Source organism: Lineus longissimus, chromosome 17 (genome assembly GCF_910592395.1).
Source record: "Lineus longissimus chromosome 17, tnLinLong1.2, whole genome shotgun sequence".
Taxonomy (NCBI): Eukaryota; Metazoa; Nemertea; class Pilidiophora; order Heteronemertea; family Lineidae; genus Lineus; species Lineus longissimus.
Window position 1 is genome coordinate 11,649,802 of NC_088324.1, and position 16,541 is coordinate 11,666,342.

Consider the following 16,541-nt stretch of genomic DNA (forward strand, 5'->3'; position numbering starts at 1 on the left):
ATTGTAAATGTTGTAGTAATGGAAAGTCAGAATGAAACTAAAATATTCTTGAAGGCCGGTCAAACCCACATATATTCAGTTCTCCTACATCTCTTTTCTCTGAGCAATTCCTTACTTGTTTTCTCAATGTTTTGGTTGTCTTTTGCAGATGTTGCAAGCTGGAGAGAAGGTGGAGGAAGAGGTGCTATGCTGCAGCAGCAACAGCAGCAAACGCAGCAGCAGCCATCGACGGACGAGGCGGCACGCCAGACCAATGGCACCCCGCCGTCCGGTGGGCCCGAACCAGCACAATCTCTGCAGCAGCCACACCCACCTAGACCGGGACAAGGACCACCGCCACCCATGGGGCCGATGGGACCTATCCCGCCACAGTTCAGGGGCATGATTCCTCCTCATTATGTAAGTTTTGTCACACTTTTGCTTCTGGCCCTAACATGCTAAAGTTGCTAGGGTTGGTTTTAAGTTGGTTATGAGTTAAAGTGATGAATACTTAACTTCTTCATCTTCTTGCAGATGTATCGTGGCTTTGCTCCACCTGGACCTGGTGGCTTCCCGCCAAACTATCCCGGCATGCCAAGACCACCATTTCCATACCCAGACGGCCGATACCGAGGTCCACTGCCTCCGCAACAGCAACGACAACAACAGCAACAACTGGAGCCACGGGAAGGTGATGATGCGTTTAAACGGCCGGCAATCGTTAAGGACCAAGATCTGAAGGAGTTTGATGACCTACAAAAGAATGCAGATGGAGGCTGGGCAGGTGTCCAGGGAGAAATCGATTATAATGAGAAGCTCGTGTTCAGTGATGATGAGGATGGCGTGCCTGGCGAGAGACGAGAAAAGTAAGTCCGTACAATACGAGTCACATGTTCTAGAAATGGAAAGGAGATGAAAAACTTTCACCAAGACTTACTCCTTCATATTACCTTTTCCTTGAATCGAAATAATTTTGATCACAAGCTGGTCCCTAATAATATTGGCGATTAAATTAACACTTGTCTGGCCTGTCTGCTCTGTCATGTTACAATCAACACTACCCGAGGGCGCTTCCATGTATATTCCTTGGAAATGGTCCTTTGAACGCATCTCTGAAACATTGTCATTGTCATTTCACTTTAGGAGAGACAGAGGAGATAGGGGAGAGAGAGATAACCATGAACGAACAAAACGTGACCGTGATAGGGACAGAACTCGAGGAGACAGAGATCTTGAACGGCAGCGCGGAGAGCGGGATCACGGACGACCACGCAGTGACCGTGATCGAGATCATGAGCGACTGCGTGGTGACCAAGATCGAGACCGTGTCGATCGTGATAGGGAAAAGGACAGAGACCGGGACCAGGAGCGTGATCGTGATATCAAGGATGGGGAGAAAGACGGGAAGGACGAAGATCGGGATCATGGTGAAGAGAGACGTCGTGATTCAAGGTCTAGGTCTTCAGAAGAGCGACCACCATTTGATAGGCGGGTGAGTGTCTTCTGGTGCTGCCATCTGCTTTATTTGGAAACAACTACAAACCCATTGTTCAGTGGTATTCACTTAAACCTTCTCTTGTTTTCCAGGATGATCACGGACCACCAATGCCAAGAGAAGGCTGGCCGCAGGGTCAACCCCCACCACATATGTACAGAGGTCCGCCAATGGGAATGGACGGTCAGAGGCAATGGCAGCCCCGTATGCCATTTGACCACAGAGGGCCTCCTCAGGGGCCATATCCCTACCCTCCACACATGGGTCCACCTGGCCCACCAGGGACACACCCTCAACGACCTCCAGGACCACCTCCGCCACAGATGCAACCAGCACCACCGGTTGGTGCACATCCACAAGGCCCACCACCAGTGCAACGCAGTACTAGTGGGGAAGGTCGCAAATCAGAGTCGGATGATGACGACATGTGGCGTCACCGTCGTCGCATGCAGTCTGAAGAGATGAGTGCTGCCGTGGAGCGAGCACGACAGAGACGAGAAGAAGAGGAGAAAAGGATGGAGCAAGAGAGACGAAATGCAGCAAATGAGAAGCTGAGGAAATTGGAGGAGAAGTTGGGGAGTACGCCTCCCAAGAAGGATGCGAGTGAGAAGGTAAAGTAATAGTTTCTGATTAATGCATCGCTATGTTAAATTGTGTGTAAATCAGGGTTAATTTCCTTTTGTTATAACTTCGGCCATACCAATGGATGAAGTCCCTGTCTCGAATATCAATCATCTTTTTAACATTTCAGGAATCTGATGAAGGCGAGAGAAGTCGCACTACGAGTGAGAGCAGTGTCGGTGAGAAAGCCTCACGTGAGAAGGAGTTCCGTGAGCGTGGTGGAGATCGGGAAAGGGAGCGTGGAGGAAGTGATAGGGAACGTGCTGGTAGTGACCGGGAACGTTCAGGCAGTGATCGGGAACGTGGAGAGCGTGCTGAACGAGGTGACCGAGAACGGGGTGGCGAGCGCCCACCACAGGCAACGTTCTCGCGCCAGTTTGCCAAAAATGTTCCACCAAGATTCCAGAAGCAAGCACAGGAGCAGATGATGAGAGCAGCTGCACAGGCTCAGGCTGGACCACCTCATTCACAGGGGCAGCCAACATCCCCACAGCCACAGCCAGGGATGAGGGCAGGACAACCACCACCAATGTGGGGATATGATCCCAGGACATGGGCTGGTATGGCACCCCATCCTCACTTCATGGGAATGCCTGGTGGACCAGGTAGGCCACCCTTGGACATGCAAGGTATGTGTAAAACATTCAGTTTCATGAATTTTTTATTCCATTTATAAATTTGATGAGGAAGTAGTACTTGCTCATGTTTTCTCTCTTGACATTAGTGTTTCAGGATGTATGGGCCAAGTGATGATTTGAAATAATCTTCCGCAGTAGAAATACAAAGAGGACAGGATATCACCCACCGGTCTGATGGCCAATCAATTTTACAGTACCAAATTCTGCGTGTTGGGAGAAATACCCCAAAAATATCTAAATGTTTATGTGAAATTTTCTGGGGAGTTATAATTGATTCAAATTTTAAATAGGCATGCCAATGCATCCGCCACCGATGAGACGGCCAAGAAATGATAGTCACAACTCTGATCACGACGGAGAACGTCGCACGCCTGAAGTGATGTACGAACGTGGCTTCTACCCAGCGCCACCCGGTCCATATGACGAGCAGATGAGGCGAGGACCCCCACCACCTCACTACTTTGATCAGAGGTACCCACAAGAGTTTGAACGAAGGGAGTTCAATGACAGGTAGGATCCTATTGGGACAGATAAGACTGCTGATGGAAAATGTGAGAATAAAAGTTTCAAATTCGAGTTAAGTTTGCTATGATGTTATGTATATCTGTCAATCCAATGATTATTTTGTGATTCTATCTAAACACTGAGCAAACAAAAAAAGATGCCTTTGTGACTTGGCATATTTGGACCATGCCAATGGAGTCATTGGAGATACTATTACTTCACACAATTTCTTTCCCGTCATAGGTCTTAAAGATGTATTGATTAAACTTTCAGGGATTATGACCGCTATGGCAACTATCCTGGTTATGGTGAACGAGAGCGGGGAGATGGTGATGAAACGGAGCGCCAGTCTCCAAGGGACGCTACCCGCCTTAAGGATGACCGACCTCTGAGGGACAGTAGATCTCCACGAGACCGCAGTGATAGCGAGAGGAGTGTTGGATCACCACGTGATTCAGGTCGTCATGAGAGTCGCTCGCCAAGAGAAAAGAGGGATTATGAACCCAAACGACCGCCGCCTGTCCAGAAAGATCCATTTGATGACGCGCAGCAGGATCGAGACAGAGGAGAGAAGGATGTTCATCGGGAGTTGCACTTTGAACGTGAACGAGAGGAGAAGTCCGCAGAGAAGGAAGTCAAGAAAGGAAGGTAGGGATAGCTAAAGAAGATGAATCGGATCTTTGGGGGGAGGGTATGGTGCTGGCGGTGCTGCCATCTACATTTTATGGTCAAATTAAAAAAGCTTTGTTCCTTAACTCTTTACATACGCTAGACCCGCGTGCGTCATAGCGTCAAAGTCCTGAATACACAGCGTCATTATTCTGATATAGTTTCCCGGGAGCGCGTCACTGAGGCGGCCGTATTTCAGGTAGTGTTTACATAAGTGATATTATCTCCGTTGCTGTTCATAGTACAGGACTAAAATTTTCGGGAGTAACTAAGAATTAAATTCCGCATAAACTCATGTAATTTATTTTGAATTCTAACGAAAAGTAACCGAGAACAAGGCCTGCAAACTTGGAGAGAAAAAAATTTCTACAAATCGCCGTAAACACAAAATGTTTATAATAAAAATCTAAGTCCCAGTCACTATCATCACTTCCTACCGAAACATTGATATCTGAATCTGCAAAACCTTCAAATTCTGATCAGGAGCTCGAATCAAATAAATCTATCATAAATAAACCCAGCTGGTCCCGAACAATGCGGCACGTCAATCAAAAAAAAGATTAAAGAAACGTTTAAAAATGGCCGACGAGGTCAACTTCCTGGGGAATCCCGCCAATACATCGTTATTATTCATGCCTCATGAATACTAAATTAGAACGGAGTGACCTGAATAGAAAATAGAAGCTTATCTCTTATTGGCCATTCAAATAGGGTCACCATGGAGCCAGCCAATAAGAAATTACGATACATTAAAGTTGGAGTAGCTTGTAGTCGGCTTGCCGGAGTTTCGCACTGTTTGAATGGAGCCGAGTAATGGCGGCTCCTGGGAGAACAGCGCAAGTTCTTTGCGCCGACCAGCGGCGGCTAGCGTATGTAAAGAGTTAATATTGATTGGATGTCACGAATAATGTTAAATCCTAATTTCGATCTGTTCTTTTCCAGGGATCATTCCCCACCTCCACGACAAGAGAAAGACAAAGATGATCTGTTAGATCACCATGATAAGAGTTTTGATGATGATGTATCTCCATCGCTAGAGACCCATTGGAGGCAGCCTGATATGCGTGGTCACAGAGATCATGGTCACGGCCGTGGAAAACGTAAGTATGGTTCTGTGAAATGATAACGGGATGATTCATTACTTTCAAAACTGAGCAAACTAGAAAAAATCAGCTGCTCTTTGGTAGTTTTCTTGACAGATCTTTCATCAATATCTTTCTGTTTTCAGGCCGAGGGGAATGGCACAATGCTCCACCCCCAATTGCGCACCAACAGTCGCAGCAGAATGTGCCAAACCGTTCAAACTATACCTCGCTGAAAAGAAGTGCCTCAAACCTCTCAACAGGTTCAGGGTCAAATGATCGTAAAACTGACTCGCCAAAAGACAACGTACCTTCACCCACGAGTAGCGTGGAGAAAGGACCCTGGGGAAACCCACATAAGCCCAGCGTACAGAAGGAAAGCAAGGATTCGCTGAGGGAGGGCCGCAGTCGGGACAGCCCAAAGCCACAGTTGGTTGAAAAGATTGGAAAATCTTCTGAAAGCAAAGAGGAGGATAAAGAAAACAAGTAGGTTCCCATGATTATATCTGTCGACATGCATATCTGCATTTGCAGATTGTTTCATGACTCTTTCAAAGAGGTTTTTTCAAAACCCCTGGAACATTTGTTTGTATCAATAGAATGTCTACAGTGATGATTAGCTTTAATCTGTCAATCCTATGACCAACATGATTCAAGGATAAGGACACTGAGTAGACATAAAACATGACATATTTAAATTCAACAAAATAAATTCATGCATGCCATCTTTGTCAATTAAGTTAAAATGTAGACAGGGCTTTCCAACTTCTCCTCCAACTCGGCCTGTTGCCAAAGGTCTCTGATGCAGAGATAAAGCTGCATAATATAGTAGAGAATACATATACATAGAAAGGAGTGACCAGCTTCAATTGGAAGAGTACGACTGATTGAAAATGACATCTTTTATTGGCTAATCCTGATCATGTCTTTTATTACAGACCTGCTGTAAAGGATGCTTGGAAAGACATCAGGGACAGCCAAGAGAAGCCGGTCTCACTGGCCGAAATTACTGCTGAGGAGCAAGAAGTTGAAAGAAGGAAGGCTGAAAAAATGGAAGAGCGCCGCAAGGAGAAGGAAGAAAAGAAGGAAAGAAAGGAGGAGCGATACCATACTCGTGATGATCGTCCACCGCAGAAGCGTTTCCGTGAGGATGATAAACGTGGAAAGCGTGAGGACTACCAACGCATACCACCTCGTAGGAGAGGTGAGCGGGGTGGTAGCACTGGGAATATGTACGATAGGGAACGGTCACGAAGTGCAAGAGGTCGAGGCGGAAGAGAATTTGTACGGGGAGGACCGTCGCGAGGTCGTCCTGGTTTTGATAACTTTAGGGGACGGCCTGATCGTGGTGGTCCAGGGGGACGAGGTCGTGTGTTCCAGCAATCATACGAACGTTCGCCAAGATTCAATCATGATAAGCGTGGCGACTCGAAGGATGATGAGGACCGGAATGATTTCAGTGAGCAACCACCACCACCACTGCCACCACCAAAACACGACGATGAAGACTTCTCGACTGGGGACGATGCGAGTGCATCTGTTAGTGAGAGTTCAGGTGAAAGGACATCAGAAGCCAGAGAACTGCCAAAAAAACCTAATGCTTGGAAAGAAGAACCTAGGGAAAAACCACAGGAGAAACCCAGAGATAAGGATGGGAATCACCAAGAAGACCGAGCACCGATGAAACCTCAGGAAAATCGTGATCATGATCGTGATAATCGTGATCAGCGCGGTGAGCGACGAGGCTCTTCAAGAGATCAACGAGATAAGCGAGATTATCGACGAGACCGAGATGATCGTAACAAAGACTTCAGGATGAATGACCGCGATCGAGGTGGCTGGGATCACCGTAATAACGATATGATGCCACCAAGAGGAGATCCATCTTTGAGAGGACGAGGTCGAGGTATGTGTTTGGAAATTTGACCATTCCTTAACTTTACGAAAATATTTGGACACAAATTCAAGAGCTGTTACTTTCAGCATCGTAATATGAGGGCTAACAAACCTGTCAGTTCTGTGCCACAGATCAAAAGTACTGATTTTCTTTTCGGGATGTCTACAGTGATGTATTGGTTAATCTGTCAATCCTATGACCTACATGATTCATCATCAAAACCCTGAGTGGACATTCCTTCAATAACATAGACTGACAATTCTTGTCCAAATGTCTAATCCTATCAACCATCAACCGGTAGTAAAATGAAATACTCTTATCATGTTTCAGGTGGTAATTCCTACTCCCGAGGTCGCGGTGGGCGCAACTTCTCTGCCCCACCCAGGCAACAGATGAATGACAGAGATAGTGGTCGAGACAAAAGCAGAGGATATGATCACAAAACAGAGGAAAACTTCCACAGAAACGATTTCAAAGACGAAAACAAACAGTTTCAAAAGTAAGTCTTTGTATTGTGTGAATGAGCAGTGCAGTTTGACGGGTCTCAGGCCAACCAGTGATGCAGTTGGTTGGATTCTATGTTGGAATTTCTTACCTTTTGAAATGGCAGGAGTTTAATCAGTTGGTGGTTCATGGTAAATTTACCCTGTGCACATACATGTATTACTTTTTGTTGCGAGGTCTGACCACCATTATCCAAGTCATGGCCTTTTCAGCCAAGCCAACACCACCCCAAGAAGATCCATTATAATTTTGGCGGTTCTGACCCAAGATCAGTTCTGACATTTCAGGAAACCTCAATATCCAAGTGACGCACCGCTTAACCTCTTCTTTATTTTCTTAAGTTGCTCCTGCAGCTGACGTCTGGGGATCAAGTAAGAATGCCACCGTTTATACCCAGATAATTCATGTTGTGGATGTCTTGTGTGCAGCACCTAGAAATCGCCCCAAAATCATCCTGGAGTTCGTGATTTTAGTTGTCGATATCGCATGTTAACAAAGCTAGCAGACGCGAGACTGGACAACCAATGCTCCAACCCAATGAACATGATGTGTTGCCCTTGACAGTCCCAGCACATTTCAAAGCATTAGATGGCAGCAGTGTTGTTCTATCAGTAAAATTAACAACTGGCCATTGTTAATTTCAAACATGAGAGAATTCTCCTCTGCTGCCATCATTTGAAATGGCCGCCAGTACTGTTTAATGTCTAATTTCAAAGCCCCGCAACCTTGCTTCAGTGGTTTTACCATATTTGATAGTCGATTGATTGCACCACTTCTAAAACTATACGTTGCTTTCAATAAAAAGTATTGCCCATTTATGGTCATTATGTTCAATGAAGACTCTCAAGGGCAGAGCTAAAACTCCCATAAAAATCTGAGGCGGCGGCTGAGGGTTTTTGACAATGTTTAAGCTTTGCCCTTTGTAGTTGATTTTAACAGTGATGGCCAAAGTTTACTGTAATAGATACTAGAATCGTGTTTTCCTACTGAGCATTCAGATCTGGAAAACGTCCCATCCCTTTGTATTGCTACCTGGGTGAAAAAACCTTGTTGATGCATTTCACATTGGACAATTGCCACTATGAACAGTGGTCAAGTATCTAACAATTTGTCAAGTTCTACCCTTGACTTCTGAGGGGGATTTGAAAAGGTACAAGCTTTTCAACTTCAAATATGGTAGCCCTCTTCAAATCCATTCTCTTCTTTCCCAGGTCTTCTGTCAAGTTTCTGTATCTAACTCTTTGTTGTCTTATTCTTTCACTTCCAGAAACGAGTATAAACGGCCAGAGCGTAATCAACCACCTAGATTCGCCCGTAGTGCCAGCAGTGGCTCTGGTCGTGGAGGTTTCAACGAGCGCGGGCGATTTCAAGACCACCGTCGAGGTGGGCGCGGCCGAGGAAGAGGCGTGCCACCAGGTGGTCCAATAGGGAACCGGGGAGGCCGTAAACCACAACTGACGAAACAGAATTCGTCAGATCATGGAAATGAGGAGTGGGAAACAGCGTCAGAAAGCAGTGATGTCTTGGAGAAAAAGGACAAGGAAAATGATAAGAAGGACCATGATGACAAAAGAGATGGTGGGGGGAGTAAAAAAGGTTTCTCAAACCAGCGTTCATCCAGCGATAAGCCGGGGTTTCGTGGCTCCCGCGACAGTAAGAGATCAAGCAGTGATAAACGAAGCAAGGAAAGAAGTCCCAATACTAATAAGAGCAATGGCACTGGTGGTCTACGTCCTGGCGGTCCTGGTTCGAGAAGTAACCGAGCTGCTTCCAACTCGAGTAAAAAAGAGAATGTGAATACGGTGTACCGTGTCAACGATTTTGTCCCAAATGATCCAGCTGCTATTCAGAATGCTGTGAATAGTGTGGCTGCAAAGTAAGTATTTATCCCTAGTCTAATCCCTTTAATTCTAGAAATGTGCTAGTAATTGATCTCTTATTCCTGTACTGACATATCTATCTATGTTCCCCCAAGTCTTTTCATGGAATGACGTCATGAATAACATAAATAAATTCAGATACAGGTAATAATTTTGTTTTTTAATTCTCTTCTACAGAAACAAGGTGAATACGAAGAAAAATTCTGAGCTATCCGATGTGTCAAAACCATTGAAGAATGAAAAGGAGAAGAAGACAGATGCCTTGGCTAACATCGATATCAATAATATTGCAAGTAAGTTGACTAATAAGTGGCAAGCTTCCTCCCTTAATGCAGAGAAATAAAGCGCTTGGGTCAAGTGATGATTTGAACAAATCATTCCGAGTAGAAATACGAGGAGGACGAGATATCACTCGCCGTACTGATGGCCCTTAACCAAATTAGCTTATTACCACAGCTTATTTCCATGGCGGTGTAAATAAGCCATTTGGCGGCATGTATCCTCCTCCTCCTATTTTCCTCTGCCTGAGCTTTACATAGACCCCATGGTGGGTCTGAAAGTATCAAGCAAGTTCATCCGCTTGAGAGCTTTGTAATGTGCTAAGATGCAATTTTGTCACAAGTCATGTCTCAAGCAAGGTTCATTCCCGTCTTGGAACTGCGTGTGGCCTCTGGTTTGCTGCTCTTCCAGTGGTGAGCGGTCCAGTTGTGGACATGCTCAAGGTCACAAGAAAGGCGAGTGCTTGAACTGTGTATGAACTTTGACCATCTTATGCAGGTGTGGTTGTGATTGACGATCAGTTGGAGTGTTCCATTGATGACCCAGCGTTCCTGTATGAGACGAATGAAGGCTTTCAGGAGGTCGTATCAAAGAAGGCCATGAAGAGTAAACAGAAGGCTGCACAGGAGGCTGAGGTCAAGAAACAACTTGAGCAGAAGAAGAAGGAGAAGGATGGGGTCAAGAAGACCAAGGTAGGCCGACAGATTTACTTAAATAAGAGACCTCTACTAATGGTCTGTATCTTGTAGCTTGAACTTCTTTTTGTGGGTTTCTTGAACTGTGCATGTAGCTTCATACTTTGTTCTGGTCGAAAGGAACAACAGTTGCTATGTCTTAAAGCCAGGTTCTTTGCTCTACTGATCTGTTAAGTTATAGAGGTTAGATGAGACTCCACAGTTAAACACAATATGGTTATCTCTTGCTCGCGAAATTCGACTTAGTTCTAGTGCCAAGTGATGATTTGAAATCCGTCCGCAGTAGAAATACGAAGAGGACAAGATATCACCCACCGGACTGATGGCCCTAGATTTTTTCTGTCTGTGTCACAGTTGTACTGGTACTGTAGAATCAAAATGACCAAGTCTTCAAAACCATGCATTCTTCTCTTACAGAGCAGTAAATCGAAGGGTTCTGAGAAGTCTCGTTTGAGTAATCTGCCACCACGTCTGGCCAAACAACGTGAGCAAGAGAAGAAAGAGCGGGAACAACAGAAAATGATGATGCCCAAGATTGAGTGCTGGGATAATGAGATGGCTAATAATATACCTCTCATTCCTCCTTCAGAACATATCCAGCAGTTAGGTATGATGTCTATCATAAGTCGAGTCATTTTCACACTTCACATTTTGCGCAACTTTCTGTATTTTGTCTTTGTCATCTTCTAAACGTTTGACTTGGCTATTTCAGAAAACCTTGTCCAGTCTGGGATCTCATCAGCCGTACCTATCCCAGCTCCCGTTCCTCAAGTTAATGCGTGGGAGAAGCCTATCACCTTCAATAGTGGCATGAACCCCATGCAAGGAGATGTCAAGTTTGACAAGGGAGACCAGCATGATAGTGGTATTGATGTGAGCGAGACACCAACATCGCGCACGTCATCAACTCGTAGCTCACCAAGTGATGAACCAAAGAAGGAGGAGTCGTTGGCAAAGGTTTGTAGCAGTCTTTTTAATGTATTTTGACGCAACCTACATGTAATGACGACTCAGTTCAACATGGAAGATCATGCATGTAATGACATTTCTCCATGATATAATATCTGCTACCTCTTTTAATTCATTATCTTTGGTTCTGAAAATATACTAATTCTTATGCACCAGGTCAGTGATCAAATCCGCGAGGAAGAAGAAGATGAAGTTGAAGACATGGAAAATACGGAACCAGAAGATAAATCTGAAGAGATGACACAAACCATGTTTGAGGCTCCTAAACCTCAGAGGCAGCCTAAGGTCCAGAGGCAAGACAAGGTGATGAAGGATACACCAGTTATGAAGAAGAAACATGAGAAGGTTGAACCTATTCAGCTGCCGTTCAAGGATTTTATGTTGACCAAGGTAAAGAGAGAAAACGTGTGCTTTTCGATTTGCTGTTTTTGAAGCTTCCTGGCTTGAACTACTCTCAAGGAAAGAAGCTGTTTCATGGGAATTTAACTCAGAACCACCCAATCAGAGATGTCTGGCACTCGACCAACTAACACAACACCAGCACATGAGATGAGTCTGCTTTCAGAACAGCGACTGGCATATTCTCTGCTTCGAGGACAGAAATTAGAAAGGTGCTTATCTGAGTCAAATGTCAAATCGATAGATAGTATCAAGATAACTTCTCGCTTGCATGTGTTGTTTTGTTTCAAATTTTGTTGCTTCCCCTCCAGGGTGAAGATTCCTCTGATATCAAACTCGATTTCACCTTCGATGCTGAGCTGGCCAAACTGACTGAAGAGAAGAATGAAGAAAAATTGGGCAACATCAATGAAGACACCAAGAACATGTCTATGCAAGCAAACAGCAATGAGGGCATGAATGGTATCCAGTCGCCCACGTCGCCTGCTGCTGCCGATCTCAACCTGAAGATCCAGTCGGTGAAAAACGTCTGGGAGAACAGCTTCTCGGCTGTCTTTGATGGGAGGTAAGTTCAAAAGAGGACACTGTTTGATGCACAAGAAAAACAGTTCCTTCACTTGGTGGTTGTGTTTTAGTCCGCATTTGTTAGGTTTTGGTACGGTATTGGTTCTTTTTCACTCTCTGCAAGTCTTGGGTTAAATTTTCTCGGCACAATTGTTTTCTGATGTATTAAATCCTTCAAACAAGAATGACCATAAGTTTTTGACTCTGGTTGGTTTTAAAATGTGTTCCTGTTTTACTAGGTTTTATTTTTAGTAGGTACGTATTTTATACTGGCCTGAATGTTCAGTGAATTGTCACGAGTTCAATGTATCTTTATATTCCATTCATTTCCGCTTAACTACACATCTCACTGCACTTGGCATAGATTTAAAATTTCAGGATATTCATTGTTTCCTTACATTGGAAATCCTTTCAGTGTAGTATAGGCCTCTGATTCCGAATTGGAAGCATAAGAATTTTCTTTAAAGAGGTTTTAAGCATCCACGAATGGAACTTTTGGTTCTGTAAATGCGAGAAATTTTGCAAGATTGTCCACTTTTACGGCAGTCATAAAATTATTTATTGCTTGCATGTTCCCCAAAAAACTTAAAAATAGTGGTGACTTGGAAGCTATGAAAGAAAAGATTGTCCATTTCAGAAGTCTGGAAAGGCCCTGATTCAAAAAAATGATTAAAAAGACGTGTTGGTCTTTTATAACTATAACATCTCTCCTCATTTCAGTATGACTAGTAGCACCTCTGCCTCTGCAACTGCCGACGCTGAAAATTTAGACAGCATCACATCAACCACTTCAAGCAGTGCTCAAACCTTCATGAACTTCACCTCCAGCATGGAATCATCCACCAGTATCTATGGCAACATCTCAAACAGCTCTGACGTTACCAACGACAACACCAACACCTCACAGGCGTTGTCAAATTCACCACAACCTTTCATGAGTTTTACAAACGGGATGGAGGTGCCTGCTTCGTCGGATAATCAGTCAAAAGCTGTATCGATGGTCAGTCTAGATACGTCTGTTCAGGATTCATTGGAGCACCTGACCCCATCGCCTCGTGGACATTCACAAGAGCTACATGCAGATGCCAACGTGTTTATTGTCTCTGGTACGGTCCCAAGTACCCTGACGACATCGACGCCCGCGTTTGTCCCAAAAGCCTCCCAGTCGGAACCCACAAATGTATGTAAGGTGAGGCACTTCTCGTCGAGACAACTGGAGTCTGTCAGTGTTGATGTAGTGACAGTTTTCTCACTGTGGGTCGTGCAGGGTGGCTAATCTTGGGAGGTAGGCCACCATATAATGACCCAAGAGAACACTGGTAATAGTCTAGATGTGTTCAGTGTATTCCCAGCACTTACATGTAGTCGATTAAAAAAATACCTGGTTGGTGAAACGTTTAATGTTTTTTTGCAAATAATTTTCAACAGAATGGAAACACAATTTGCTCAGTTTGAAAGCCTGCAGTTTGACTGATTGTACCAGATCTATTTCCCAAGTCTGGTTGTGATGTGACTTTGGTTGTCTCTGTGAGAAAGTGGCTTTGTTTTTTTTTCAATATACTAGCATTTGTTTTCACCTACACTAACCCCTTGTGCATTTGCATGTTATCCTCATCGATAAAATATACAAACACTCTACACCTGTGTTTGAACCCGTCGCTAAAATACTTGTTGTGCTGCTATAGTTTGCAATGATGCCTTTTGTATAATCTGTCAATCCAATGATACAGAATGATTCAAACATATACTCTGAGCAAACTAAGCCTGTCTGTCTGGCGAAACTGAAGAGATCATAAAGAATAATAATATCATCTTAAATGAGGTGAAATCCATAACAATCGTCTGGCATCTTGAAGATTTAAACCATGTGGTGTAGGTGTGGATGACTCGTTTTGCCAGGACAAATGGTGAGAAGGACCAGGCCTGTCTTGAGCTTCAGTAAAAAAAAGTGCGGCTTTGACTATGTCTACATGTTTTCTTCTTTTATCTTCCAGGTTAAACCCCAACAACACCAGCACTATACCTCCTCTCAGACATCCCATTTCAACCCAATGGGCTCGTCAAGCATGTCCGGTCTCTCCGGCATGTCGAACATCTCGAGCATTGCAGGAAGTATAGCTGGCATGTCGAACATCTCAAGTTTATCTGGGATGTCAACCCTGTCAGGAATGTCAGGTTTGACTACAATGTCAAGCATGTCTGGTATGGGTGTCTCCACTATCCCGAGCCCTCCGGTTATGTTGCCTTCGTCACAGTACCAACCATTCATGGGGACATCGCAGCTTATCACACAAGAAACCAGGGTAGGTTGATCAACATCGAAGTTAAAGTGCCGTTGGCCTTGTAGTCTTGATGTTGGCCAAGTGATGATTTGAAGTCTGTCCGCAGTAGAAATACAAGGAGGACAAGATATCACCCACCGGACTGATGGCCCATGTTGTCCAGAAGATGATACACATAGCATTGAAGTTATGCCTTGTCATCCTTTCAGCCAAAGATCATTCATCATGATTATCAATTCATTTGCAGTACTCCCAGCCCAACTATGGCTACTCACTGAACCAGAACACTGCTCCCATGGGCCAGCCAACCTACACCCAACCAAGCCTGTTCCTGCAGACCGCGCCAGCAGCGCAGTCACAGACCGACCTCTATCAGCAGTCATCTCAACTACCCACATACCGCAGCCAACCATATGGGCAGACCCCTCAGAGTACCATCATGGTTTCATCAGCGACAAACTCACTGATGTCGGCGACGATCAAACCCCCAAATCAGACACCAACATTTGGTAAGAAATTTTCTTTTGAGTAAAGGAATTGATATAAAAATGAAGGTATGTTAACAAGTAATTGTTATGATCGTAACCTGGAGCTGGAGTGCATGAAATTTTTGCACATAATGTTTAAAAATCGATTGTCCTTTTTCAGGTATTTCAAGTGGTGCCCAGAAACCAAGCTCCTTACAGTTCAACCCAACTGTTGGAAACCCGTCGATGCAGCCAAGCCAATTGTTTGTGTACGATGCCAGTCAACTGATTGGAACCAATCAGCTCCTTGGAAGCAGCCAGAACCCGAGCCAGAATGTAGGGAGCTCCCAGGTCATCGGGTCTCATCTTGTTCAGCAACAGAGGTAAGAATATTTGTGGAGTCTTACACATAATGGATGCTTTCGGAAAGGGAATAACCGGCTGTTGGCAAGTGTGCATTTTCCCATAATGTATGTAGTCCATTGGAGTGACGTTTTGTTATCTCTGCTGGACTCTCACCAAACCTTCAAATGGCCGTAGATCAACCCAAGAGCATAGTGCTGAGTTGAGCTTACTCTACTCAACTTCCAGTCTCCACTCCGTGGTACACAAAAATATTCCACAAATTTTCATCATCTTCTGTCATTCACCGGCTTTAGGCAAGTGTGCATTTTCCCATAATGTATGTAGTCCATTGGAGTGACGTTTTGTTATCTCTGTTGGACTCTCACTTAACCTTTACAATGGCCGAAGATCGACCCAAGAGCATAGTGCTGAGTTGAGCTTACTCTACTCAACTTCCAGTCTCCACTCCGTGGTACACAAAAACTGTCGCAAGGACTGGTATATTTTCAATTTCATTTTGAAATATGAGTTCTACAAAATCTAAATCCATGCATCTTGTTTCCAGGCCAGTCCAGAATGTGCAAACAGTTCAGACTCCAACAACAAACTATTATCAGCCTCAGCAGCCCCTGCAGCAGACGGGCTTCTACCAGCAATCCCAACTCCAGGGCGGACTCCAGCAGGTCACAACACCAACCCAGTACAGCATCCAGAGCTTTGGAACCCAGCCTAGCCTTGGGTTGCAGCTCCAGCAGTCAGGCCAGGGGCTGAATCTGCAGACGATTAGCAAGCCTGTGCAGTATAGACCTGCCCAGCAGGAACAGACAATGCAGTCTTCTCAGACCAAACAGTACTCGGCCTCACAGGTGAGCAAATGACATGAACACCCGGGCAAATTCTTAGCAAGCGCCTTGGTCTGGAATTAAAAAGAAGACCCGCTGACGTCCAATAATTAATGTCTGAATTTGTGTTGTTCCACTTACAGTTACGTTCACCCCCTCAGAGCATGCCACCATCCAACAACTTCTACCCGACGCCAGGGGCACCAGCTCAGAGTCAAATGAACAAACAACCCAAGGAACCAGTGAGCGTGACAGTGAAGGCGAGCATCAGTAAGCCAACCATTAACAAGCTGCCCTCGCACCACCAGCAGCAGCAGCAGCAGCAGCAGCAGCCTCAGCCGTCTCACTCTCAACCCCAGCAGCCACAATATGGCGGGCACAAGATGAACACTACAATGGTGGGACATCCGATGCAGCCTGGTAAGTTAAG

General features: G+C 44.9%; 1 protein-coding gene across 2 annotated transcripts in view; it reads left to right on the forward strand.

The window, feature by feature from the left end:
• LOC135501521 (protein PRRC2C-like) overlaps positions 1–16,541 on the forward strand; it is a 31,910-nt gene that overhangs the window by 10,081 nt on the left and 5,288 nt on the right. Inside the window, exons 5-28 of one of the 2 annotated variants that reach the window (XM_064793673.1) lie at positions 149–399; positions 514–845; positions 1,123–1,471; positions 1,567–2,085; positions 2,226–2,724; positions 3,024–3,243; positions 3,511–3,885; positions 4,849–5,006; positions 5,135–5,474; positions 5,927–6,894; positions 7,216–7,384; positions 8,657–9,265; positions 9,447–9,562; positions 10,047–10,240; positions 10,661–10,850; positions 10,956–11,200; positions 11,369–11,602; positions 11,923–12,176; positions 12,896–13,364; positions 14,170–14,478; positions 14,705–14,966; positions 15,106–15,307; positions 15,835–16,135; positions 16,255–16,531. In XM_064793673.1, coding sequence (XP_064649743.1) covers positions 149–399; positions 514–845; positions 1,123–1,471; positions 1,567–2,085; positions 2,226–2,724; positions 3,024–3,243; positions 3,511–3,885; positions 4,849–5,006; positions 5,135–5,474; positions 5,927–6,894; positions 7,216–7,384; positions 8,657–9,265; positions 9,447–9,562; positions 10,047–10,240; positions 10,661–10,850; positions 10,956–11,200; positions 11,369–11,602; positions 11,923–12,176; positions 12,896–13,364; positions 14,170–14,478; positions 14,705–14,966; positions 15,106–15,307; positions 15,835–16,135; positions 16,255–16,531 — 7,842 coding nt within the window. The remainder of the gene's footprint in view (positions 1–148; positions 400–513; positions 846–1,122; positions 1,472–1,566; positions 2,086–2,225; positions 2,725–3,023; positions 3,244–3,510; positions 3,886–4,848; positions 5,007–5,134; positions 5,475–5,926; positions 6,895–7,215; positions 7,385–8,656; positions 9,266–9,446; positions 9,563–10,046; positions 10,241–10,660; positions 10,851–10,955; positions 11,201–11,368; positions 11,603–11,922; positions 12,177–12,895; positions 13,365–14,169; positions 14,479–14,704; positions 14,967–15,105; positions 15,308–15,834; positions 16,136–16,254; positions 16,532–16,541) is intronic. The other variant, XM_064793674.1, reaches the window with a different exon arrangement.